At 38.5% G+C, this 27,305-nt stretch overlaps 1 protein-coding gene across 18 annotated transcripts in view; it reads left to right on the top strand.

The window, feature by feature from the left end:
• The window catches only part of dlg5a (discs, large homolog 5a (Drosophila)), a 178,592-nt gene extending 152,955 nt beyond the window's left edge, over nucleotides 1–25,637 (top strand). For 13 of the 18 annotated variants that reach the window (XM_078530827.1, XM_078530818.1, XM_078530825.1 and 10 more), the window contains 11 exons: nucleotides 1,200–1,339; nucleotides 2,110–2,274; nucleotides 4,100–4,283; nucleotides 9,397–9,545; nucleotides 10,072–10,242; nucleotides 12,184–12,380; nucleotides 12,769–12,912; nucleotides 14,718–14,845; nucleotides 19,164–19,273; nucleotides 20,807–20,919; nucleotides 23,665–25,637. In XM_078530827.1, the coding sequence (XP_078386953.1) occupies nucleotides 1,200–1,339; nucleotides 2,110–2,274; nucleotides 4,100–4,283; nucleotides 9,397–9,545; nucleotides 10,072–10,242; nucleotides 12,184–12,380; nucleotides 12,769–12,912; nucleotides 14,718–14,845; nucleotides 19,164–19,273; nucleotides 20,807–20,919; nucleotides 23,665–23,768 (1,605 nt within the window). In that variant the 3' untranslated portion in view covers nucleotides 23,769–25,637. The remainder of the gene's footprint in view (nucleotides 1–1,199; nucleotides 1,340–2,109; nucleotides 2,275–4,099; nucleotides 4,284–9,396; nucleotides 9,546–10,071; nucleotides 10,243–12,183; nucleotides 12,381–12,768; nucleotides 12,913–14,717; nucleotides 14,846–19,163; nucleotides 19,274–20,806; nucleotides 20,920–23,664) is intronic. The other 5 variants (XM_078530828.1, XM_078530832.1, XM_078530831.1 and 2 more) reach the window with 1 other exon arrangement.
• The last annotated feature ends 1,668 nt before the right edge of the window (nucleotides 25,638–27,305 follow it).

Genomic DNA, 27,305 nt, shown 5'->3' with positions numbered 1-27,305 from the left:
ATTATCTTTACTTTTATTAGGGTTACTGTGATGTTCCTTGAGAGTGGTGTCTCTAAGAAGGAGACCCATATTGTGTAGTTGCTTTCTGATCCCAATTAGAAGCTGTACATTACCTATTCAAATTGGCATATTCCCAAAAGCACTTTATCTACGTTTGTTTCAGATTCAGCTTCACCATAGCATGGAACTACAACTTCTTGCTTTTGTTTTCATAAGTTGCTACCGTGAAAATGAGTACTTTCTGATGACAGTCCCGTTTCCTGTCCACCCAATATTCTTTCAAAGCTTTAAAAAAAAGTAGTAATTTGTACTGATGGTTTGTCAGAGTATGGTAGTGGTGCTCCTTTTAACCAGGTCTAAAATTATGAGAGATCAAATTGATTTAACAGTGCAATTATTTTCCTGTTTTTCCAAACATTTTACACCTCCCTAAGTTTCCCCAAAGCCATTGATAGAAAATAGGGTATGAATCAGTTTCTCAAGGCTACAGACCACCGACAGCCAAGAGCTTTGGCTGGCGCCACCAATCTTGTTGAGCCATCTCGACATATTTCTCCTTCCAATCTCCCACAGCTGCACAGCAGAAACTAACAGCTTAGTGGCCAGCGGTTTGAAGTGATTGCCATTGCAAGGTAGGTTGATACTCCAAATACTCTGTGTTAAGGCATTCCTATCAGCATTATGCCAGTTTAGCTTGGTGGTAGCACTCTTACCACTGAGTCAAAAGATTGAGAGTTCAAGCCCCACTGCAAATAACCTAGATCCAACACTTTGGGCTTTACTAAGCAGGTGTGTTGTTTTAAAAACTATTTTTAAAGGACCACTGAATTAATGTCACATTCGCCTGTTAAATGGAATGATCCCAGATATTGTGCAGAGAGGCTTTCCATGTTCTGGCCAATACTTATCTTCAAACATCCCCACCAAAACAGATTTCAGGGTAATTTATCTCATAAATGCTTGTGTTTTATTGTGTGAAAATAGACTGCTGAATTCTCCTACTTCATAGAAATAGTAATTAACTGGCTGTGAAGTGCTTTCTAATGTCTTCGAGACATGAAGGGTGCAGCAAAAACGCAGGTTCTTTTTCTCACTTTCTTTTTCTCTCTTTGTCATCTGTTCTCAACTGTTTGGTTTTAAGAAAGCATTCTTTGTTGCATTAATAGCAGTACAGGTGATGTTTTAATATCTTTTGACAGTATAATGGCATTAATCTGAGGAATGCCACTGAGCAACAGGCCCGATTAATTATTGGACAGACAGAGCCATGCGAGACTATCACCATCTTGGCACAATATAACCCACATATGTATCAACTGGGTAACCACTCACGTTCCAGGTGAGACTTCAATCGTACAAATTAGAACTTAGATTTGGACACTGATTTCTTTGAGCAATGCAGCAGATCACTTCCAATGGTTGCACTAGAAATGGACATATTAAGCTTTTCTTGAATGTGTACTTCCATCTTGGGTCATCTTCAGCTAGTACCAAGTCAAAGAAGCATAATCAGTTTTTCTTTTTAAATGGATCATTGAGCTTTTTATGTGACTTTAGTGCCTTTTAATCAGTGCAAATTTCCAATGAAGTTAGGCTAGTGGTATAAATGAGCAATTACATGTAATTTTTAAAAAACGATTGCTATTCATCAATTGTGCACATCTATGTTTCTATAGAATATTTTTAAAAATATTCTTTTGAAATCTGCTTATAAAGGAAATTGAATGGGAATATTGATGATATCGTAATTTATAAAAAATGCCTCTATGGATTAATTATGGTACTGACATTGGATGTTGTTTTTTATTTTGTCTCCAAGTTGATACTGCAGTTTATTTCAGCTTTAAGTGGCCAAGGCAGAAATTATCTTTTGACCATTCGCCATGTAGTATTTTCGGTGGGTATTAGAGAAAGAGAGAAATTTGCTGCAGAGTGGTGTCCCTGGGGTTTGCACCTCATTGCAGCCAAGGTGTTGATTAATAGCTATGAGTATATTGGACTTGTGAATGTGTATGATAACCATTGTTAGTTTTCTATGCTGGCTGTTCTGAAAGCCTTCTAGATATTTTAATAACTGAAAGCTAATGCTTGTATGATCTGTGTTGCTAGTTCTCGACTGGAACCAATAAGCAACCATACGACTCCCCAAGGCAGTGGAGCAACAACACCTGACAATCACTCCATAATTGATGCTGTGAGTGAACAAGATGAAGGGACAATAACCCCACCATCAAAGCAAACCACCCCAACCACTAGCCCACGTAACTCTATCAGGTCAGTTGTAAACAGAACTGTTCTACAACACTTTGACTAAACTATCTTCAGTATGGGTAGCAATAAAACTTTGTTCTTTTTATTCCATTTGGATAATGCAGAAGATTTTGACTCTGGTCAAAGTGGAATTTCTTTGAGCTTCCACACACCTATTTCTGTTGCCTGGCCAGTGAACCACCTGCAGTGTTAGAATAGTTGTGCTACTTTGAAGAGGATGGTCAGATTTGGAATTAGGCAAGCAAAAACAACAAGAATATGTTTAAAACAGGGCATTGCTCACTATGGTGTTCAAAGTTATGAGGCTTCTGGATAGAGTAGATAGGGAGTAACTGTTCCCATTGGTGGAAGGATTGAAATCTAGAGGGCACTGATTTAAGGTGATTGGCAAAAGAAGCAACAGCAGCATAAGGAAAAAGGTTTTTGCATAGTGAATGGTTAGGAACTGGAATGCACTGCCTGACAGTGTGGTGCAGGCAGATTCAACTGAAGCTTTCAAAAGAGAATTGGATAATTATCTGGGAAGAGAACATTTGCAGGGCTATAGGTAAAAGGCAATGCATGGGGCTAGGTGAGTTGCAGAGATCTGACATGGACATGACAAGCTGAGTGGCTTCCTCCTGTGCTGTAACCATTCTATGATTTTATTGTTCCGAATAGAATTAATTTTCAAAATATTACTGAGAATGTTGCCTACATTTCATTCAGCATTAATTAAGTGAAAGTTAAATATTTTCTGCAGCCCTATATATTTTGCTATTTTAAACCTGGTTTTGTTTTTATAGTTTAGAATCTATCTCGGTTATATTACATACCTTGTAACTTTTTCTCCTCTGGTTAGAGGCACCTAGATTCAGTCTTGGACAACTCAATGTTGTGGTCTTGTTAAAATCAATGAGACTGTTCCAAAATGCAGGAAACTTCTGGTTAGTAGTGTTGTTCCGGAGGGAGAGACTATGCTCAAAGAACTTTGAATATTTGGGTGTTGGGTGATGACTGGACAGGGCCTGACTGTGTCCCCTCCATGATTGAACCTTATAATCACACTAAGAATTGCCATTTGATTAAGGTATTGGAGTGCTATCGGTGCCAGTAATTGCGCCCTATCACAGGACATGGTATTTGGGTAAGGAGGTAATAATTAAGAGGAGTAAGACATACTGCTAGATGTTTCAATGAATTTGATGTTCCATGGAAGTTATGGCAAAATGGCTTGGTAAATTTTTCCAGCAAATAAACTGATCCACACAGACCAAGAAAGTCCCAGATTTGATGTCAGATCTGTGCTGAATTTATCATCTTAGCTAGAGCAATAGTAAGACAGTACAGTTGGGCTCAGTACAGTAGTCAAAGGAGGGTAAATCAACCAGAGTGACCACTATTGACCTATTGCACCACTCCTTGCTGGACTGTGTGTATTCATCCATTGAGGATAGAATATGTGCTGAACTGTGTTGCTACCATTGCTGTTAACAGTGAAAAATTGATGACAAGTCTGTTGAACAAACCCAAGTGAGCAACCATTGCCTTGTAACAGAGGGCAAGAAAGAAAATTTACAAGGAAAGAAGAAAAGCATTTATGTAGGATTAACCTTGGTGTGATGCTGCTGCTGGTTTTCAGGGCAACAGTCGTCTTTAAAAAACTTAAGAAACCTGCAATGATTTGGTAATAAATGTAAAGTAAAAAATGAATAATGGACAAAAGGATTTTCAAAAACCATCATGTCCTGATTCACCCATTTCATGATAAGCCAGTTGTATGTGTATCACATTCACCTACAGATGACTATGTTCCTTAATTTTCTTCTCCGTATTTTTAATTCAACAGAAAGTCAATTGATTCAACCAATCAAATTCCTGAGCCAAGATTTCTTTTCCTAAAGAAAACTCAGATGGAATTAGGGATCCAAATTTGTGGTGGAAATTTGTTCGGAGTATTTGTGGCAAAGGTGGAAGATGACAGTCCAGCAAACAGCCCTGATGGGCTGGTACCTGGGGATAAGTTACTGGAGGTAAGAAGAAAGAAAGATTTGCAGCATTACTCAGTACCAACATTTCACTCAGAAGCCCTGTGATTTTCAGAATATTGATAATGCCCATGATTCTTCAAACATTAAAAGTTGCATTTAAATCTCCCGCATGAATCACATAAGCAGTTTTTTAAAAATCAGCAAATCATAGGCTATTTCACCAGCATATGGGAAAGATGAAATTAAAGCCAAAAATAATGTTATCTTCAGATATGCAACTTCCAGTCATCTCAGGGTGCAGGGGCTAATTTCTACCCAGCTGATGTCAGCTAACTCTACATAGAGTAAAAATGGGACCTTACGGGCTTTTTGGGTTACTTACACATTCAGTAAATCAATGGATTAATTGTGAGAACACTGCACATAAACTTCTAGCATAACAGTTTACATTAGTTCAGTAACTGTGCGACAATTGCCCTTTGCCTTTCACACTCTGGGTTCCTTTTGTAAGTGGTCACATTTAAATGCTGTACATGGTGTTTCTAGCCATGAAGTGAGGTGACCTCGCTAAGCTATAGATTATCTCTTCTCATCGGGGTTATTGTTAACCCACAGTGTGTCAAATTGTATTTATAAATGTTATGCACTCAGGCACCATATTGTCTCTTGAATAGCATAGCATACTTTTAAACAATTTCCCCAAAATTTGACAAATTACTTTGAACCTTTTCAGTGCTCTTATTCTTTCACATAATCTGCAATGTTACATAACTGTTCTGTTGAAGAGCTGATTCTGGCTTGCTTCGCAGGACAATGCACTTGCCTCCTTACCTAGCAAACACTTGTATGAAAAGTAAGTTACCTGAGATTTCAGAACCAGGTATCAAAAAGTGGCTAACACAGTGGGTTTACTCTGTTTACCATAATTTTGGCTGTGCTGGCATGAAGAAATCTGGTGCAAAGCTCAGTTATTTTCCTTGCAAGACAAGAAAAATTTGTGGAATTGGTTATCTCAGATTGCATCTAGGGCAGTTTACAGATTGATGTATCAGTACCTCCAAAATGGATTATCTGGTTGTTTATTACATTGATTCCAGAAACCTTTGTAGCTTACAAACAATTCAGTCTATCAGTTTAGCACTAAATATAATCTTATTGCTTAGTTTGCTGATATATATGTATACTAGAAATATGAATGATTGTCCAGAAATTTGGGTTAGCTGGGAGATCTGCATCCCATTCAGGCCAGAAGAGATGATAAAACAACATCCTATCAACATCCTGGGCCTTACCATTGACCAGAAACTGAACTGTATCAGCCATATAAATACTGTGGCTACAAGAGCAAGTCAGAGGCTGGGAATTCTGCAGAGAGTAACTCACCTCCTGATTCCCCAAAGGCTGTCCACCATCTACAAGGCACAAGTCAGGAGTGTGACGGTATATTCTCCACTTGCCTGCTTAAGTGCAGCTCCAACAACACTCAAGAAGCTTGACACCACCCAGGACAAAGCGGCCAGCTTGATTGGCACCCTATCCACAAGCTTCAACATCCACTCCCCTCCACCATCGAGGCACAGTAGCAGCAGTGTGTACCATCTATAAGATACACTGCAGCAACTCATCAAGGCTTCTTCTACAAAGCACTTTCCAAACCCAGCTCTACCACCAAGAAGCACAAGGATATTTGTGCGTGGGATCACTACCGCGTGCAAGTTCCCCTCCAAGCCACACACCATCTTGACTTGGAGCTATATTGCTATTCCTTTACTGTTGCTGGGTCAAAATCCTGGAACTCCCTTCCTAATAGCACTGTGGGCATGTCTACAGCACATGAACTGCAGCAAATCAAGAAAGCAGCTCACCACCACCACCTCAAGGACACTTAGAAAGGGGCAATAAAAATGCTGCTCTAGCCAGTGACGCCCACGTCCTGTGAAAGAATTAAAAAAAAGAAAAATTAATATTTAGCTAGTTGTTTGTACCCAGAGGAGTAACATAACTAATTGATGAAATCAAGTAACAAATTCAATCTCTCACTCATTCCAAGTGTTTTGTTTAACAGCACTATCTCTTGAGACATAATTTGAAGTCTATTTTCCAAGAGAATATAATTGGTTTGTATCTTTGTTATTTGTTCAACTATCTGATACAAATAGAACTTGCTGTCATGGCAATAAGGAGTCAGTTTGTGACACTTCCCCGTGAAGAAGTTAACATCTGATGAGTCATCTTGTTCTGGAATGTTCCTTTATTTCTTCATGCACTTTATTTTGGATTCCCTGCATATTCCTTGCTCTGGTTTCCTTCCTTTAGGAGCAAGACTTTAAGTAAACACATCACTGAGTAGAGATTAGTAAATTGCTTAGCAAAATTCATCCCCCTCTGCTGCAGGATTCACCCACTGCAACATTTTTGCAACTTACTGTGTGTAGTTTTTAACTCTTGGGCTTACCTGGAATAGACATGATGGGCCAAGTGACCTCTTTCTGTGCAGTAAACTTTCTATGATTCTATTCTAAGCAGGGGGCTCCTGCATTGGACATCTGCAAGGCAGGCACCTGGCACAGTTAATGTGCTTTTCCTAAAAAGTCATTGTCTTGACTGCTTGAGACAACTACTGCAATGCTATTGTCCTCCAAGCTGGCATGGAGCTCCAGGTCATCAGAATGCTCCATTAGTTTTTATACTTCCGAATATTCCCTATTTGTAAGTGGAGGCTGAATGAATGAGAAAGATAATAAGATTTGCAACCATCGATATTCTTTCACTTTTTAAAAAAAGTTTAACCTCCACTAGCAAAACTCCCTCAGGATTGTCTTGTTTCTTTCGCTGACCGGATGCAGCTTGGACGTGATTATTGTTTACTGTTGTGCTTCAGTCTTCTTACTTGGGGTTTCCCTGCTGCCTCTTTCTGATTAAGTGTTAATTGCACATCAGTGAGGCTTTACTGTCTTACAGATTGGGGAAGATTACCTGAGTTCCCAAGCAACAACTCCTTAAAGGAATATTGTCTCAACTGGAATGACAGCAATTCCCGTAAAGGTTGCAACAGTATAGCTGCCACATTTGTCAACATAACATAAGTCACTGCATTCCCAATGTAACTCTGTGTAAATACAAAACTTCTGAAGTAACAAACTTTGCAGACCATCATAGCACATCCTGTCCCTGCATCCACCTAAAAAGATGAAGGGCTTCTCAAGATGTTGAATGAAAATAAATAGATACTTGAATTTTTAAGTGTGAACACTTAATTTATGCATTAAAATCCGCCACCGGTGTCATCCTTCCATCTGTGTAAGGTGATGGACATGCAGCAAATGAAATCAGTTGGAAAATGGGGTAGCTTCATATGCTGCACTTTGTCTAATGGCTGAAGAGACCAATCCATGAGGGGCAAGTTCTACCATAAGTGCTGCATATGAAGTGGCTAACAGGTGTCATTATGGGTTGTTGTTTTTGGTGCTGACTTGTTGCTCTGCTACTGTAGGTACCTAATTGTCATGATGGTACACACCAGCCCAAAAGCGATGCTGCCATTTTCCAGGCATAAGAATCAATGTTTAGGGTCTTGATGTCATGCTTACAAGCTTCCTTGAAGTGGAGCTTTTGGCATCCTACTGACTCCCACTCTGGTTACCTTGCAAATCAGAAAATCCTTAAGTATGTGACTGTCTTCCATCCTGTGAACAAGCCTGAGCCAGCGAAGTTTCCTCTGCATGTTGAGTGTCAAGATACTTGGGCGTGTTACCTTTAAGAGGACTGCCACATTTGTGATTTTGTCCTTCCATGAGATACCCAGAATGTGCTGCAACTTTCATGCATTAAAATATCTTCTACTTAATCAAGCAACAGACAGTACAGTCCACAGGAGGGCAGTAGGATCTCACTCTCCCTAAAATAAAAATAAAAATCAACTGCGTAGCTATGTTCCTGACTACTGATCGGACAACTATTTCATTCACTTTACACTCAGACATTAGACCTGTCTCTGAATGCACCTAGTAGGGTGGCCAGATGGTTCTTTGATACTACAGTGTGACAGCACTTTAGAATGATTAATTTTCACATTGCTGGCTTTCACACATTTAAAGCTTTCCGTATTAGTGATTTATTATCATCATTGATAATTAATTTCTGAACAAAGTCATAATTTCATTTTGCATTAAATATTTTATTTTTTATCAGTTCTGTGATTATTTAACTGGATGAAAAATTTGTAAAGTTATGGAGATGGCATTGCTCAATATTAGTGCATTATAAGCTTTTTTTTTATAGCACTATTCATACCTTCCTTTTGTTTATGTTTGTCATTGTTTATAGTGAGATCAACATAAAGGCCTTAGAGAAGGTATGACAAATATATTGATTTCGGTCACTGCAGTAATTGTGGCAATGTCCTGTGAAAGAATAGTTGGCCTCTGTTTGCCATATAGCTTGAAAAAATCTGATTTCCTGATTTCCAAAGTTTTCGACGAGAAAAAAATCACATTTGCTGAAGTCATTCTATGCACCAATTTACAAATTGCAGTTGTAGTTTTCCTAACCATTGTCTTCCTGACCCAGCTATACAATTTTACATGTGTTTAAAATCATGTCAGTACTGGAAATATAGCTTTCTGGCATAATTTCAAATTCTGTGCAGCCAAGAGAATTACTCACCAATTTCTTTTGGTATTTTTCAGTAGCAATGAATAGTGCATTGAAACTGGATGGGAACAATATTCCTGCAGCATAAGTTTCCGCTTGCTTGGGGTTTAACTCGTTATCCGAGTAAACATTATACCATAGAACTGGAAATCGCAGTGAAACAAAAGTTGGGCTTTTTGCTGAAAAACTTCATCAAAGTATACTTACTGTGACTGTTTAGACAATTTGGAGCAGGAACAGCATTAATATAGGCCTTCAAGCTGATTGGCAGTCCACACTCCCCACCATACTGCATTAGCAAGGGAACAGTATGCAACCCAGGGAAACAAAAGAAATGGAGAGGGAAGAAAAACTTCAACTTCAGAGAAGTTTCAAGAACCATGAAAGTATTATGCACCATTTTTAAAATTACACAGGAAGTTTTATTATAACCCTATTTGCTGGATTGTAGTTGAAGTATATGTTAATTCTTGGTTATAATTTTGTTACATTTTCATTACAGTACAATGGCACTGATATGCGAAATGTGACAGCTGAACAAGCCTATGTCGAAATGCTAAAACCTGCAGAGGCAATCTCTGTGAAGGCTCAGTACAGAATAGAGGAATTCAACAAGGTCAGAGATGAAGCCGGAGATGGATTCTATATCAGGTATCATTTGAGATCATCAACTGAAAGTTTCTTATAATCATCACATGGAAAAAATTAGCACTTCATGGTCAAATTCAGTAGGATACAGGGGCAAGCAAAAATGGTAACTGAATACATATGATTAGGGCTGAGTAACAGGTAATTCTGTGATAAGACTGTCAAATAACACCCAGAAATAGCAGTCATTAAGTCACTGTTTTTTTTCTTTAGAGTTAGTTCCTTACAAATGCAATAATTTTACACAGACAACAGTGTTAATTTCAGTTTTTTTATGTTGAAAAATTGTGTATTATTTTTCTGAAACTTGACATCATACAAATGTACGCTCACATGTCAGTGGTGGTGTTTTACTTGGCCCTAATTTTATCTTCAGCTGTCTTATGTCTTCAGTTTTTTACTTTGTTTGGAAAACTTGATGCTCATTTTAAATTTTTACTCATCAAGCTAAGCCCTAGTGTGTTTGAGTAACACAGATTGGCAGCAATCGTTTGAGTTGCATGGAACTTTCCTCTGCTTGTTCTTCCAGAGCACTTTATGATCGAGTTGCAGAAATGGAACATGATCTGAGTTTTAAGAAGGATGACATTCTTTACGTTGATGACACTCTGCCGCAAGGAAATTTTGGTTACTGGATGGCCTGGCAATTGGATGAAAATGCTCAGAAGTTGGAAAGAGGGCAAATCCCCAGCAAATACATGTAAGCATGGCAGGGAATGAGAGGGAGTGTGAATAAATAAGTAAAAAAAAAACACTGCACTCAGAAAATGAGAAATTCGCCACATTTTGCTTCTGTTTTTTTATATAAATATCAGTGGCAACACTTTTGCTTCCATGTCGAAAGGTTCAAGTGTTCCTTCAGGAGTCATCTTATAGCCTAGACTGACAATTAGGCAGAGAGAGTGCTGCACTATTGGAATTGCTGTATTTTAAATGAGAAATTAAACCAAGGTTCTGTCTGTTCATTTATAGGAGCTCCCATTGCAGTTTTTTTAGAAACATTCCTTACTCAATCAGCACATCAAAAAATGGAAAGTGTGAACATTTGTCTCATTGCTGTTGTGACATTGTAGTAAATAAAGCTTTAGCTACAGTACATTGAATTCCTCATGTTTTCAGGTCTGTTGCTTTGAGTCACCCAACAAAAAAAGTTTCCTAACTGAGTAGAATGGATCCTATGGCCCAGTCAGTTTCAATTTGTAGCATTTTCTGCATTGTATCTTTCTGTATGAATTTGTTACTCGACAAATAGGGTAAAAGATTGAAACCTGAATTTCTAAACAGAGTTCTCATCATCTTGTAGAATGATAAAAATACACATGTTGTCTGGACTTTAAAATTCCTGTTGAAAGAGATGATTAGGCATTATTTGCATAGTTGGTTTTGAACAAAGTTCATTTATGGCTTGAGTCACATGGCCCGTCTGCATGGCGATTTCTGCTAATTCAGAAAGCTTGCCGGGATATGGTGGGAAGCCTGTATCTTTTCTACTGATTGAATTGCAGAAAGATGAATTGTTTGGTCTGTGGGCATGCTGTACCAAATGTTTCCCAACTTGCCATTTTCAGTTTAGCATCAGGCAAAAAAAATGACTGACACAATATTATACAGAGACCCTGAGGTTTAACAGGACACAGGAGTGAACATATAGCAACACCAACCTACAACGTCATGGTGACTTTTCATGTGCACATCCTAAACACGTTGTTTCCCAGAGGTAAAACTCCAGTGGAATATTGTGATGAATGGCTTATGATGGAAATTTTGCGTTGCCTTTAATGGCACATGATTTGTGACTACAGAAAGTGGCACCAATAGGGAGGTGACTGCTTCCTACTGGCAAAACTGAGTACAGATTACATAAGCACCATATCCAGAATTTAAAGATGAGTAAGGTTATAGCAAGGGTCTTGCTCTCCAATGATTCTTCAGAGTGAAAGACAGTGCCAGGGATTATCTCACTATTGTTAAAGACTTCAGTAATGATGACCTGTAATGCCAGAATTTTTCAGAATTGCTGTTATTTTGCGTATGATCGGAGCAGTTCACTTAGGATTTTTACACCTTTGTTCATTATTGATTTTAAGGTTATGATCATTAATATGATTCTAGTGATCCAGAGGGAAATAGACTGTCACTTTTTTGTGCATTCTACAAAACTAAATAGAAACTTGCATCATTTTGTAGCGCACACTTATCTCTGAATCAGTAGGTCTTGTGTTCAAACTGTAATCCAGGACTTGAGCACATCCTCTAGGCTGATGGTTCATTTCAGTAATTACTTAATGTTGCAATGTCAAAGGCGCCATGTCTCAGATAAGATGTTAAACTGAGGCCCTGTTTGTCAGCAAGCTGGACAAGAGAGATTTGTGGCACTTTTTTTTAAAAAAGGAGTTGACAAGTTTTGTAGTACCCTGAACTACTCTTACCCTCATTGACAGGATGACAATAGATTAACTAGTCATTTGTCTCATTGTGATTTGTGACACCTTACTGTGCTCAAATTGGCTGCTTCATTTGCCTATACGGGAGCAGAGATTATATGTCAGAAAGAACTCTTAGGTTGTGCGCCACTGCGGACTCACTTCTTTGCTGTTTTATTTTTTTAACTGTGGCATGCTGCTAATTTGTTTTCTGGCAGGATGGATCAGGAATTTTGCAGAAGACATAGTATGTCAGAGGTCAAGGATGAAAATGGCTCGGTGAAGACTCTGTCAGCAGCGGCGCGAAGATCATTCTTTCGACGAAAGCAAAAACATAAAAGGAATAATTCAAAAGATGGAAAAGAGATGTTGGCCCTTGATGCCATAAGCACTGATTCTATCCCTTTGTTGGAAGGTATTTGTTTTGTTAAATTTTTATCAAGAGATGATTCTACTTGAACAACCAACCCTAGGCTTTAACCGTGGTTAATGCGAAAAGAAGATTGGGAAAGCCCAACTTCTGAGGAAATGTTGGTTGCCATGCTACCCTAATGTATTAAATGGAGAGCACTGAGGTGAATTTCAAAGCTGTAAGATTATTACAGTATTTGCCAAGGGATTCTGGTCAAGTTACTGTTCATAATAGATCTTGTTTCAATCTTAAGAAGTCTTTTTTACTTTGTTCTTGTACTAGGACCACCAGTCTGCTTCATTTACTAAATACAGCTCTGATTTGTCAGTTATCACTGCTATTTTAGATGTTTTAAAACTGAGTACATATTGGAACTTATTTTCACTGCTAGATTGTGGAAGTTTGGCTTATCAAAGAGTGCAGAAGATAGAATGCATCTCGCCGAGGCCCGTGCTTATCTTGGGACCATTAGTGGATGCTGTGAAGGACATGTTAGTTAAAGATTCCTCTGGAAAGTTCTGTAGATGTCCACTAGGTAAGTGTAAATCAACAGATTTGATTTAAATTTCAAATATGTACTTGTGGTTCTTTGGTTTTTTTGGAGATTTATCTGAATATCAGCGATTCTTCATAATTACTCCCTGTGTTTCTCCTTGTAGGAGAAAATTAAGAATCATCTGCAATTAAGTACCTCATCTGCCATTAAAATGTTTCTGTTTGTAGTTCTTAATCATACTTCAAAAAATGGTGGCATTACTTCATTAAAAATGTGCTCTTTTCTGCAGCAATTGGAGGGGGAAAAAACTGTTGAGGTATGGTGACATTACCAGAGGTTGAAATAAAAACGAAACGTGGGAAATGCTCAGCAAGTCTTGCAGCACCTATGAGGAGAGAAACAGAGTTAACGTTTCATGATGTAACCTTGCATCAGAAACCAGAGGTTGAGAGCCCCTTTCAATGAGTTTATCTTGTCAACGTGGTTTGGCTCATTTTTTTTAAAAACTCTGAAGAGTCCCGTTAAGGACCTTCATTATAGTTCATTATTTACTTTAGTGAAGAATACATGTGAGACATTACAGTATTCATATATCTGGAGGTTTCACTGTACAGGTAAAGCTCATAGTTAGGCTAGTCAGGTAGAAATATTGTCACAAAGGAGTTATATAGAGAATGAGTGGACACTTGGGATTTATTGCAAGATGTTAATCTAATTAAAAGGAGACTCAAGATGTTTTCATAAACAGTAAGGGTGTAGATGAAGTGCTATCCTCTAACCATGAGGTTAGAATATACACTTGGATTTACTCTTTTTTTATCAGTTACTGTTCATAATAGATCTTACTCCAATTTTAAGTGGTCTTTTTACTTTGTTCTTGTACTCGGACCACCAATCTGCAAATGAAAGTGGTGTGATGGTGACCCACTTCTTGAACCACTGCAGTCTATGTGATGAATGTATTGCCACACTGCTGTTAGTGGGGTGGGGCGCCCCAGGGTTTGACCCAAGGATGTATTTCCAAGTCAAGATGGTGTGAGATTTGAAGGAGAACTTTGAGTTGGTGGTGTTCCCATACATCTGCTGCCCCTGACTTTCTAGTTGGTAGAAGTCGCAGGTTTGGAAGGTGCTGTTGAAGAAGCTTTGGCAAATTGCTACAGTTTTCTACTAGCATTTAAATCATTTCAAAATGTGTTTTTCTTTAAATCGACAGATTTGGCTGCTGTTTGCAAAAGTCTTGAACATATAATTTTACTGTAATTTCATTTACCACATGAAATCAGTGGTCAGTCTGCAGTTTAAAGTACATATTAACTTAGACTAAAAACAGGAAATGCACAGGAGGTTCTGGCATTTGAAAAATAAAGTTATGTTAGTATTTCAATGATAACCTTTCATGAGAACTAACTGGTACCATAGTACAGTGGTTATGCTGTTGGACTATTAACCCCAAAGTTGAGAGTTAAAATTCCAAAATGACACGTTGCTCTGGGAATTTGTGGGCTGCCACAAGTTTAAAAAAAAGATATTGCTTGACTTTTTGCACACTTGTTTCTTTATTTCAACTTTTCAACATTCAGTTTTTATTTTTTACCCTCTCAGTTGCTTGAATTGGAGTATTCTTTTGAAGGAATAATAACATTTTTTAACGCCTGAATTTTGCTTGTTAGCTTTGCTGTCCCATTAGAGGTAGCATTCAGAGGTTAGTGAAGCCTCGTTGTTTGTTGAAGACTAGATTACGTTTTATGATGAGCAGTTTGTTATTAGATAGCCAGATAAAATGAAATCTGTTTGAAGACAGAGCTGCTCCACATGCTAATTTGCGTTTCCATTTTTCTTTTCAGAGGTTATGAAGGCTTCTCAGCAGGCCATTGAACGGGGAGTGGCAGACTATCTCTTCATTGATTACAAGAGGAGGAGTGGCCATTTTGATGTCACAACTGTTGCCTCCATTAAAGAAATAACCGAGAAGGTGCTCTCTCCCCTCTCTATTAATTTCTATGATTTAGTTTGATCATTTATACTTCAGGTTGGCGTCACAATGTATATTATCAGTTCAGCATCAGTTATAGCATTTCAAAAGTTGTAAATGCCATGGCAATCTAGATTGATTCCAATCCCAAGATTAAATGTGTTTGAATCATGGATTATGATGAAGACCTTAATACTCCTGCTCCCATGCCCTTAAGAGGCTAAAAGCCCTCTGTTTACTTAGGTGCATAGGAAACCGAGGTGAAGTGTGCCTTGAGATATTCATGAGCACAAAGGTTGATGTATTAGCACATTATTTATATTGCTCTTTACTCATAACGTTTTACACAATTACGCCAGTGCCTTTGGAAGTTATGATAATGGACTCCTGAATATCTATTAGTATTTGCAAGGTGTCCTCAGGAAGGCACCATTACTTGCAGGGTGTCCCCAGGAGTGTAACAGTACTTGCAGGCGGGCCTCCGTACGGAAGAGGTTGAAAACACTGTCCTGGCAGAACATGAGCCAGTGATAAAGCTTAGCCACTTGTTAGGAGTGCGCATAAGTGTTGTTATAAATGGAAGGCAAATTGTTCCTAAAAACATGGCACATCAAGGTATGATGTGCAGCGTTGAATCACGTTGCTGCACCAGAATCATGATCCAAAAGATGTTGTTAGTTGTAGGCTCTATAAACCCTTTCCATTTAGTGAATTCTCCTTTTTCATCAACTTTATTTTACTAAACCTCATGTTAACTTTGGTTTCCCCTTTCTCTTCCACCTATTGTGACTTGACTTTGATCTTCAATATTCTGAGCAATTCCTGTTCAAGATAAAAGTGTAACTTGGCGAACAGTTGGCTAGGAGGGGAACACATCTTTTTCAGCTATGTCTTCAACAATTGTCATCACTCACAGTTTTTTAATGCTATTCCACTGAAGATTTAGCAAAGAAGGACTATAATGACAGCATCAATTCATACATAGGAGTCATACCTAGCACAAAGGAAGATGTTTGTGGTTGTTGGAGGTTAGTGATCTCAGCTCCAGTACATCACTGCAGGAGTTCCTCAGGGTAGTGTCCTCTGCCCAATCAACTTCAGCTGTTTCATCAATGACCTTCCTTCCAACATAAGGTCAGAAGTGGGGATGTTCACTGATTGTACAATATTCAGCATCATTTGTGACTCCTCAGATACTGAAGCAGTCCATGTCCAAATGCAGCAAGACCTGGACAATATCCAGGCTTGGGCTGACAAGTGGCAAGTGACATTCACGCCGCAAAAGTGCCATTCCCATCTCCAGCAAGAGAGAATCTAACCACTGCCACTTGGCGTTCAATGGCATTACCATCACTGAATCCCCCACTATCAACATCCTGGGGGATACCATTGACTAGAAATTGAACTGGACTAGCCATATGAATACTGTGGCCATAAGAGCAGGTCAGAGGCTAGGAATCCTGTGACGAGTAACTCACCACCTGACTCCCCAAAGCCTGTCCACCATCTACAAGGCACAAGTCAGGAATGTGATGGAATACTCCCCACTTGCTTGGATGAGTGCAGCTCCCACAACACTCAGGAAGCTTGACACCATCCAGGACAAAGCAGCCCGTTTGATTGGCACCACATCCACAAATATTCACTCCCTCCACCACTGGTGCACAGTAGCAGCAATGTAATCTACAAAGTGCATTGCAGGAATTCACCAAGGCTCCTTCGACAGCAGCTTCCAAACCCACGACCACTTCCATCTGGAAGGACAAGGACAGCCGATAGATGGGAATACTACCAACTGGAAGCTCCCCACCAAGTCACTCACCATCCTGACTTGGAAATATATCTCCATTCCTTCACTGTCGCTGGGTCAAAATCCTGAAACTCCCTTCCTAACAGCACTGTACCTACACCACAAGGACTGCAGCGGTTCAAGGAGGCAGCTCACCATCACCCTTTCATGGGCAACTAGGGATGGGCAATAAATGCTGGCCCAGCCAGCGAAGCCCACGCCCCATGAATGAATAAAGAAACCCAGATCCTGTTTTCCAGATGTTTATTTGCTTATGTACCAAGTTTGATGAAAGCTTTGTATTTGAGTTTTTGGTTCAGGTATTTCTCAAGCCCCGAATTTTTATTGTTCTTGGCCTAAAGCAATAAGCACATGAAAAAAAATGCATATGTTATGAGCAAAAGTTTAGAGAAACCCCCAAACTGATGTGACAATGCTACATATAGCTGCACTTGGGAAGTCCTGTCTCTTTACTTCAAGTCAATATACTGTTTGCACCCAGTTCCTACATCTAGTGCAATTTTGAATTATCGGGCAACCACCACCTTTCCGTGTGCTACAGAATTAAATCAGTCGGCTATCAAATAGTAATGGGGGAGTAAAGCAAACTTTTTAAGGTTATATTATTTCTTTAAATGAAATCTTCTCTGATAAGATTGGGAATGAGGCCTTTGAAAACACGCAAGATTTGACTGCTAGTTGATAACTCTCATAATGCTTTGGACCTGACATTCCACGCTGCAGAAAGCTCACACACAATAGTTATATGTTAGATAGGGAACGCTTGTCTTGCAAGACCATTACAATGTGTACAAGTGAAAATATGATGGCTCCTTGTAATATGTAGTGAAGTTGTGATGTGGCTGCTGCATATATTATTTGGTCTGCAGTTTCACCTCTTTGTGATCAGATCATTGTTCCTCAACTTTTCACTATAACATGTTCGACTGTAAAAAGAACAATTCAGAGCCATCTCTATGTCTTAGTGCTTTAATAAGTTTGATGTACACTCCAAACTCTGCATTGTCCTGTGTTCAACATCTGTGACCAAGCTTTTCCAAAATTTAAGAAAATTTAAATTGCCTCAAGAAATGAAAAAAAGAACGTGCATTTATATAGCATCTTTCACATCCTCAGGATATCCCAAAGCACTTCACAACCATTGTAGGTAAATGTGGCATGAAAGATGGTCCTGCAAACGGCAGTGGTTATTGACCAGATAATCTACTTCAGTGGTAAAAGCAAAATACTGCGGATGTTGAAACATACCGCGAAAATCCAAAACAAATACAAAAATTGCTGGAAAAATTCAACAGGTCTGACAGCATCTGTGGAGAGAAAGACAGAGTTAACGTTTCGAGTCCATATGACTCTTCAGAACTAAGGAGAAGTAAAAATGTGGTGAAATATATACTGTTTAAGGGATGTGGGACAGGTGAAGCTGGATAGAAAACCAGTGATAGGTGGAGGCAAAGGAGAGATTGCAAAATATGTCATAAACAAAAGGTCAAAGTTGATGGTGGTGATACTGGCTAAAGGAGGTGCTAATGGTGACATTAAGAGTAGAAAGCAGAATGAGCAAGTGACATATGGCCCTAGTTGGGGGAGGGGACAGTGTGGGAAAAAGGATCGAAATAGGCTAAAAGGTGGGGATAAAACAATGAATGGAAATAAATTTTAAAAATAATAATAAAAATAGGTGGGGAAAAATATATACATATAAATTATAAAATAAATATTTGAAATAAGAGGATCAAAAAGAGGTGAGATGGAGGAGAGAGTTCATGATCTAAAGTTGTTGAACTTGATGTTAAGTCCGAAGGCTGTAAAGTGCCTAATCGGAAGATGAGGTGCTGTTCCTCCAGTTTGCGTTGAGCTTCACTGGGGCATTGTAGCAGGCCAAGGACGGACATGTGGGCATGAGAGCAGGGTAGTGTGTTGAAATGGCAAGCGACAGGAAGGTCTGGGTCATGCTTGCCAGAATGCGTTTGGTGTCTCCAATATAGAGGAGGCCGCATTGAGAGCAGCGAATGCAGTGGACCAAATTGAGGTGAAAGGAGTGTTTGGGCCCTTGGATGGTGAGGAGGGGGGGAAGTAAAGGGGCAGGCGTTGCACCTTCTGTGATTGCCGGGGAAGGTGCTGTGGGAAGGGTTTGAGCTGTTGGGGGTGACCGACAGTAGAAGCTATCTACTTTAGTGGTGTCAGTTGAGGTGTAAATGTTGGTCAGGTCACCGGCAGAACACCCCTGCTCTTTTTTAAGAAATGCCTTGGAATTCTTTGCATCCAGCTCAAAGGATAGATGGGACCTCAGTTTAACAAATGAATTGAAAGATGAAGGTGTAGCACTCCCTCAGTATTGCACTGAAATGTCAACCTAGATTGTGTGTTCAGGTCTGTAGAGTGAGGTTTCAACCTGTGACTTTCTGACTGAGCCAAGGCTGACACTTATGCATAGTAGTTCTAATTATAAAATATGACTGTCTACCATTATGTTTGGTTTCCTTAATTTGTTTTTGACTTTATTCATAGGACTGCCACTGCTTGCTTGATATCGCACCACATGCCATTGAGCGTCTACACCGAATTCACATCTATCCGATTGTCATATTCATACGGTACAAAAACTTGAAGCAAATCAAGTGAGTAGAGTAAATTATTTAAAGCATAATGAATAGGTAACTTTTCTTTGTAGATCGCTAATAAGACTCTAGAATAAACAGAGCTGCACTTTAAAGAGTGTCAGTATTGGTTGCTGTTGAAGAAAGTCCTCCCCCATGCCCTAAGAGGTCATTGGCAACCATAGACTTCCATTGGTTTGGTCCATGGTTATGCTTCGTTGTGGTTTGCTATTGTCTTCTGCAGTTAGGCTGACCAGGAAACTGTCCCATTCTTTACCACCTGCAATCAGGCTACTGGAAGGAGTTACAGGTTGATAACCAACCTGTTTGGCCAGGTTATGCACACGCCTTCCATGGCCATCAAGCCGTGAAGAGGGACTTGAACCCAGAGCCTCTGGCCCAGAAGTAGAGACACTACCACTGCACTACAAGACCTCTTCATTGAAGAAAGTACAAGTTTATAAACAAACGGAATCAGCAAAAAGCATGGTTCAGATCCAAATTGAGATGTATGTATCCATTTCTGAGGTTGAGTAATGTGCATTCTTCTTGATGTACAAAGCATGTCAACTCCTGTTTGGTTTGGTTTGTTCTTAAGGGTCAGTGCAGACTTGTGGCGATAGTGTAATGTAACAGTGGTGATTGACAGTGAATTACAAGGCAGTAAATTTTGAATTTGTCAATAGCAAAATGTTGTGTAACTTAAAATGTATTAATGATGAAGCTAATAAAAATGCATAGAATGGTAGGTCCTGAGGTTATATTTTCCCACACTATAAGCACCCTATCCCAACCATGTGATCTAGGAGTCAAACTTCTCCTTCTAAGAAGATAAACGGAGATTGTAGGGTTATCCAGCTATGTTATGTTGACTTGCATTTATTAAGCATTTAAACTTTGGGGGCAGAGATTACTGATCTGCCCTCTCAGCTGAGATAGGGTTGATGGAATTCTTAGAAAAGGGGAGGGGGGAAAATAGAGAATCACTTGAGTTGATAATTTAATGGGATCCAAAGGCAATATTCTAATACCAGCATTACACAAGTTTATGTCTTGGATATGGTCAAGCCATGAAGTAAGTGGCTAATTTCCTTCTGACAAAGAAGTTGAACCAGCTTCAGTATTTTCTAGTTTCTGCATAATTTACTTTTCTTTTAAATAGTGCAGTGCTGTTTTATGCCTAAATTTTTGTTTGTAGAGTAAACGGTGCAAAATTGGACAACAGCAGGTCAGGCAGCATTAGTTCAGAAGAAAGGTCATTGACTCCAATAGTAACTCAGTTTCTCTCTCCACAATTATTGCCTGACCTGCTGAGCATTTCCAACATTTTCTGTTTATATTACAGTATATTGTGCTGTTCATTATTGTTTTCTGTAAGTAAAGTATACCACAGAAAATTACAAAGGTATGTCAAATTAATATTGATGGATTTAATACAAGACACTGATAACTTAAATATTGATTGATTGTAAAAACATGTGTATGTCCTAGTCCTTTTTAAGAATTCAATTTTACTGTTTTCATTAAACTGTAATGGTTGCATTGCATTTACAGAGAGCAAAAGGACCCGATCTTTCTGCGGGATAAAGGTACGCAAAAAAAACATTCCAAGGAACAGTTTGAGGCTGCTCAGAAAATTGAACAGGAGTACACTAAGTTTTTCACAGGTAAGGATCTGCTGTGTTAGACTGCAACTGTTAAGGTAGACTTATAACTCGCATTCTAACCTTTACATTGAAGGGGAGGGGTTTATCTAAATGTAAGACTGCTGGTTTGTTAATTTTTATCTGGCAATCATAAGCACTAATGTAGCTAATCAGGTATTCATTCAAGGAGACTTCATGTCAGTATGGTGTTTGACAAAGCTCAAAAACTTGTTGGGACACATATAAACCTAATTTAATTCCATGCATGTTGAAGTCTTCTGTATGACATTAAAATTCAATAATACCAAAATATTTTGGAATGAAGAATTCAATACCAGTTAATGCCCCAAATTCAAGGACTCCCAAGTGGAGATTAGTTATTGCATAGTTTGAAACTGTGACCTGACCCCTATTTACTAAATGGCCAACAACACTTGATCTTAATTCTGCCTACTGATTACTTCATTCATTTGAACAATTTGAATCCTTTTTCTAGCATTCAGTTAAAATGCTTTATACTTGACAAGATCTAATATTCAGGTTCATCCTTAATCTGTAACTTAAGATGAATAGAAATCCATATTAGATCATTATCACAGGGTGAACCATTGTTCAAGGAAAAATGAAATAAAATGGAGTTACAGGTTTCACTAGAAATAATTGGTTTGCAAGAATGGTTCAGATTATTTAGACTTTAAAATCTCCATTAATCTTGTTTTTTGTATTCTAACATTATTAAAATAAGGACATTTGTTTTTTCCAGTACAGTGAGGTTATGTAGTTTCTATAAATGAAATGGGAAAAAGCTAAGTGAAATATCCTGTCCTCCTCACATGAAGAATTATTGGAAAATGTTTCATGCTGCATTTTAGTATGAGACTTTATTTAAGCAACAACTCAACACAGATCCGTGCACCAGCTTAATTCTTGCTTGTGGCATAGTCCAATGCAAGGGTTGAAGTTGGTTCTAAAACATTAAATGTTGTTGTTTCATTTCTCCTTTTTTTTTTGCTGCTGTTCCAGGAGCACTTTTGATTTGCTGACTGCTTTTTCTGTGCACTAACAGTGTGATAACACTAGATGGCAGTGCCCAATGCCACACTGCTGTGCATTCCCAACTACATTAAACAGCTTTAGAATATGTATTTTGAATCTAAAATTGCCTTTGAGATTGCAGGTATCAGATGTTCAACCAATAATGGTTCATATTGATTTCGGTGGTTAGAAATAAAAGCAGACAAAGGGCACAGTAGTAATTCAAGGATGCATAGCCTTAAGTTGTTTAATAGTTTTTCTGCACAGATATGTAATGTGGTAATGTTGAAAGTAATTTCACACTGGACAGACTTGATGTGATTTACTATGCCAAACTATGATAAGCAGTTCAATATCATGGAGAGGAAGTAGAGAATTAGATCTGTTCTCAAGCACAATGTGTTGATACTACAACACTACACTACTTAACTATACTTCCACTTTCTGGTCTTCAAAGTTTTCATATGTAACAATGAGCATTCATTACAATATGTTTGCTCCATATGAAAATGTTTGTTTAATGGATTTAATCTATTTTTGCAAGAAGAGAAAAAGGCCTATGAAAGTTCTGTAAATATGCTGTCAGTAATACAAGCGCTATATTTCCAATATTGTGAAGATCTTGTAGTTAAATGCCCTTGATTTTCTGACACATCTGCTGAACGAAAATGGTACAGGGCTACCCCATGGGATGCTTGAAATTGTGGACAGATTAAAAAGAAAAACAGATCAGCCTAAGAATTATGTGGAGTAAATTCATATTCTTTGCACTTGTATAAGTTTTTATTTTTTGCCTTTCGCTTCTTCTGGGAAAAGAATTGATGCTAAACTGCAGGACATATGATAAGATATGACTAATATTCTATAAGTAGGGTAATTTAATAGCTGGTGCTACAAGTGAGGTATTTAAAATATTGCTTGATTCTTCATCACGTGCTCTCTTTACATAATTCATTAAGTAGTTGAAATATTTAAAGTCAGACTTCCTTATGGCACAGTGATTGATCTGTATCGGGAGGCACTGAACCATTTAGACTGGGATGGCCCATGTTGAATCCCTGGTCTTTTATCAGCTAACTTATTCCAGTTGGGGCACTACAATTGACCTTGGCTATCCTGGGCTAGTGAGGAGGAACTCTGCGTCTTTTGCTGTCCATCGATACCTGCTGGAAAGTGTCTCTGTGTAGTTCCGGATGAGGGCAGAATCAGGCTTAGCAGCCGGGCCTCCCATTGTAAAATTGACTGAAAATACTAACTGATTCCTGCATGGCAAAAGGGCCATACGGGTAAGACACCTTCCAAGCTGCTTCAGATGAATCATTGCCTTCAGAAGGAGAGGGCAAAAATAGGAGGACATTGGAGCTTAAAAAAAGTTAGATAATTATTTTGCTTTTAAAGTAAGGTAGTATTGATGTACCTATTGTGATAGCTTTGTAAAATGTTATGTTTTCCTTGCATCATTTAGTTTCTATTGTCACATCCCTTTGAAATATAAATAATGAATGGGGAAGATCTCATCGTGTGTTTAAATATGTGTTGCAGGAAAGTTGAGTGATAGGCAGGATTATAATAACCCAGTGGAAAGTAAAGATTTTGAAATAGTTTTGTGCTTGTGATCACCTCTAGAAATTCTAACCTTGTATCATTGCTTTGTACTTTTTTAGATCAAAGAAAACCCTACAAAACGGACAGTCTCTTTCTAACTATTAATCATCCTCTATCTTTTTACAGGTATTGTCCAGGGAGGTAGCCTGCCCTACATTTGCACCCAGATCATGACGATTGTTGATCAAGAACAAAACAAAGTCCTGTGGATTCCAGCTGGAACTCTCTAGGACCCCGCTTGGGCAGCTCAAACTGACAAATGCACCTATAAAGGTTCTGAAGCTGATGATTTCTGTATTGAGTACACATTAAAACAGTCTGCAGACTGCAGATTAGACGGAATGGGCAGTATGCTGAAGAGATTTATAGTGAACCGAAAAAAATTTCAGCCTGATGGTGTTGGACAAACGCTGTTAAATAGGCTACTACACACTGTCCTGGCATCTACTGTACTCCTGCAATGTTAAAAAATACCCTTCAAATTGGATATATTCAGGACTAATTTTAAAATATATATATATTTTATTCCACCTTCTCTTTCCCCCCTTCCTCCTAAAATAGAAGTTGGAAAAAGTGATGCTGCAACTAAAACTTAGAAACACACGTTTACAAGTAATATTTCCTGAGTATTTGTTTTAAATGTTTACTTGAATGTTTATATCCTATTTCTTTTTCTTTGTTTTTTGGATAAAGCAACTCTTCTGAATGGGGTGAAGTTTGTGCACGTGTACGGACTTGTTTACCTGGTTACATGATAGTGCCCTGTGATTCTACTGGCAGGTTAAACCTAATAAAATTGGTGTAGAGTGATCATGTAGTTGGGAAAAGGTATTGTGATTGGTACTGTTTGGAGTGAATTCTGATTTTTTGTGCACTCCTGTAAAGGGCAGACCACTGCATTTTTGTTTTCTTTTTGTCTGTCGAAGATATATTTTTCTGCATGGATCTTGATATTTAAACAACATAATGTATCTGATCATATTGTATAAACTAATACATTAATTGTTGGGCCTAATGATATGTAGCAAGGGGTAATGAGCTATTAGCTAGGCCTGGCATGCTGATATGACACTTTCTAAAAGCTGTAAATATTGAAGAAACTCGTCTTGGTGCAATTTTGCAGTATATGTTGAGCAGTTTTTTTTTTAAAGAAAAGTAAAATTCAGAGTGTGTAGCGAGTCAGATAGATTTATTTAACTTTGAAAAACGATTTCCCTTGCTTGGAGGTTTGTCTAAGTAAATGTAGTAATGAGGCACAGTAAATAATTGTAGTGTTGCCACTGTCTGGAAATTGGTCATTGAATCTGCAATGCAATGCTTATGTTATGTTTTTCTCCTACCACCAAACCCTGCCCCTCCCCCCACCCCCATATATTGTGCCAAATTGTCAACATTTATGTCCTCTGTTTTCACGTTGCACTTGTGAATCCTGTGTGCCTAACACAGGATTGCTTTTGGTCCTCCAGTTTGTGTCATGTTTTTGAAGTAGTCCTCTACTGTACCTACACACTTCAATGCAACTGAATCATTAAAGAAACACACAATTTCCTTACATTTCACTAATTGCCTGGTGCATGATAGCCTTTCATACATTCAACGAAATTGCTTATTTTTGCATTCTATGATGAAAAGGGATGTTTTCTTGCATACTGTTTCAAAGAGCAAAAAATTGTTCTACATTTTAACAATTCGATTTTAAAAAATTGTAGTTAAATTAGAATTAAGGTCGAAAGTAGCATTTGGCCAGGTCATTCATTTGACTTCACATTCTGCATGTAGAACAATTTGGTTATTTCTGTAATAGCTTGAACTGGCAGTGAGGAAGCTTCCCTTTTACATTCAAAGTATCCGGTCATACTGTTGGAATTTTTGTTTTGGCTCAATATGAAAATCCAAACCCACTGATCTGTTGACTTGCTCCCTACACACCTACTGCCAGTGTAAGTTGTTGCAGGGCACAGTCAAAGTGTGACAGAGATGGTACAGAGCAAACAGGTACTGATGTTTTTTTTTCTCTGTGCTGAAAGAAGAATGTTACTTTGTATCAAATGTAAAGCAATTGATTAGTACAAGAATAAAGGTCAATTTCTGATATTCAACATGTGTGTTTTTCAACCACCCATTGTGTTTGAAATGGACCGGCTAGAATCTAGGTAAGCAGTTTGACTCATTCATAAGGCAGCAGGCTTCGAACAAGAAGAGGCTCGCAATACATTTTTGCTTTGGGTTTGATGTTCTGAAGAGCGAGAGAAGAGTTATCTTGATTCAGCAGTGTGCTTTTCCTTCTCCTAATTTGCTCATGCATCCATATATTTGTTTTTTTAAATTATTCATTCATGGGATGTGGGTGCTGCCAGCTGGGCCAGCATTTATTGCCCATCCCTAATTGCCCTTGAGAAGGTGGTGGCAACAGGAGAAAGATATTCAAACCCCTTGAGCCTGATCCACCATTTAGTTAGATCATGGGTCATTTGTATTAGCTCCATCTACCCACCTTGGCTCTCTAACTCTCAGTACTCCTACCTAACAAAAATATTATCAATCTTGGTTTTGAAATTTTTAATTGAGCTGATCTGCAGCTTTTTGGGAATGCAAAAGAAAAGCTTTCTAGGTGACTGCAACACAATTCCATAGTTAGTTGGTTTTATAACTATAATAGCAGTAATAAAATCTTGTTTCACTCTGCTAGGAATCAAAGGGCAATGTAGGACAGCATAACTTGCAGGATGCGGCACAGCTTTTAAATAGCAGCTTCTCATCCAACAGACCATGCTCAGTGGCCATATATCGTTAACACTAAAGTTTGTAACTGTCAAAATGGATGCAGATGCAATCCTGGGAAGAATGAAGATTTTCAGATCATATCAGCTTCTCATTCCAAAAGCATTCACCTGAGGATGCTGATAGAAATGGAAGATGAGCCAAGTGAGTCTTTTGCTTATATATTTAAAGCTTCTTAGAGCCAGGGATTATTCCCATGGAGGCTAACATAATTCAAAATGGGCAGTAAATCAGAACTAGAAATTATCAGCCATCAGTTTGACCAGATTATAATAAATTCCCTGAAGGGATCGTTAAAAATAATGTTTCTTTTAATTCATTCTAAGAATGTAGATGACTATAGAAAGGCTAGTATTTATTTTCTATCCCTAGTTGCTCTGAGGAGGTGGGGGTGGGATGCTTCTTTGTGGAAGTTTAATACAACTGAATGGCTTGCTCAGCCACTTCAGAGGGCAGTTACAAATCAACCGCTCTGGTGTGGGACTGGAGTCACATATAGAAGAGGTGAGGTAAAGATGGCACAATCCCTTTGCTAAAGGACATTAGCAAACCAGTTGGATTTTTAGCTTCTTGTACAGAGGAGAGCTTGTTAGAGACACTGTGGTATCTGGAAGAGACGGTCACCTATCACCATTTAGGTTGAAATTTTTGAAGAGGTTACTAGGCTGGTGGATGAAGCAGCTGGGTCAAACTCGTATACTTGGATTTTCTAAAAGATTTTTTGACAAGATGCCACATAATCTGTTTATAAGATAAAATGTTATGGGATAGAAATACAAACTGTAGGGTAGATAAAACTTTTTGTTGCATTCTTGTAGACAGAGGGCTTTTATTAATATTAGTAGTTCTGTGTGGAGATCAGTTACATGTTGAGTCACGTACATCTGTTTTGGGATGCAAGCTCAAGATCTGTATTAATGATCTGGATAGAGGTGTTTTGGGAACTGGATGCAAGCTTACAAATTATACAAAGGTTTTCTGCTACT

The sequence above is a fragment of the Cetorhinus maximus genome, chromosome 27, assembly GCF_964194155.1.
Source record: "Cetorhinus maximus chromosome 27, sCetMax3.hap1.1, whole genome shotgun sequence".
NCBI lineage: Eukaryota > Metazoa > Chordata > Chondrichthyes > Lamniformes > Cetorhinidae > Cetorhinus > Cetorhinus maximus.
This window is presented reverse-complemented; position numbering and strand designations above follow the sequence as displayed.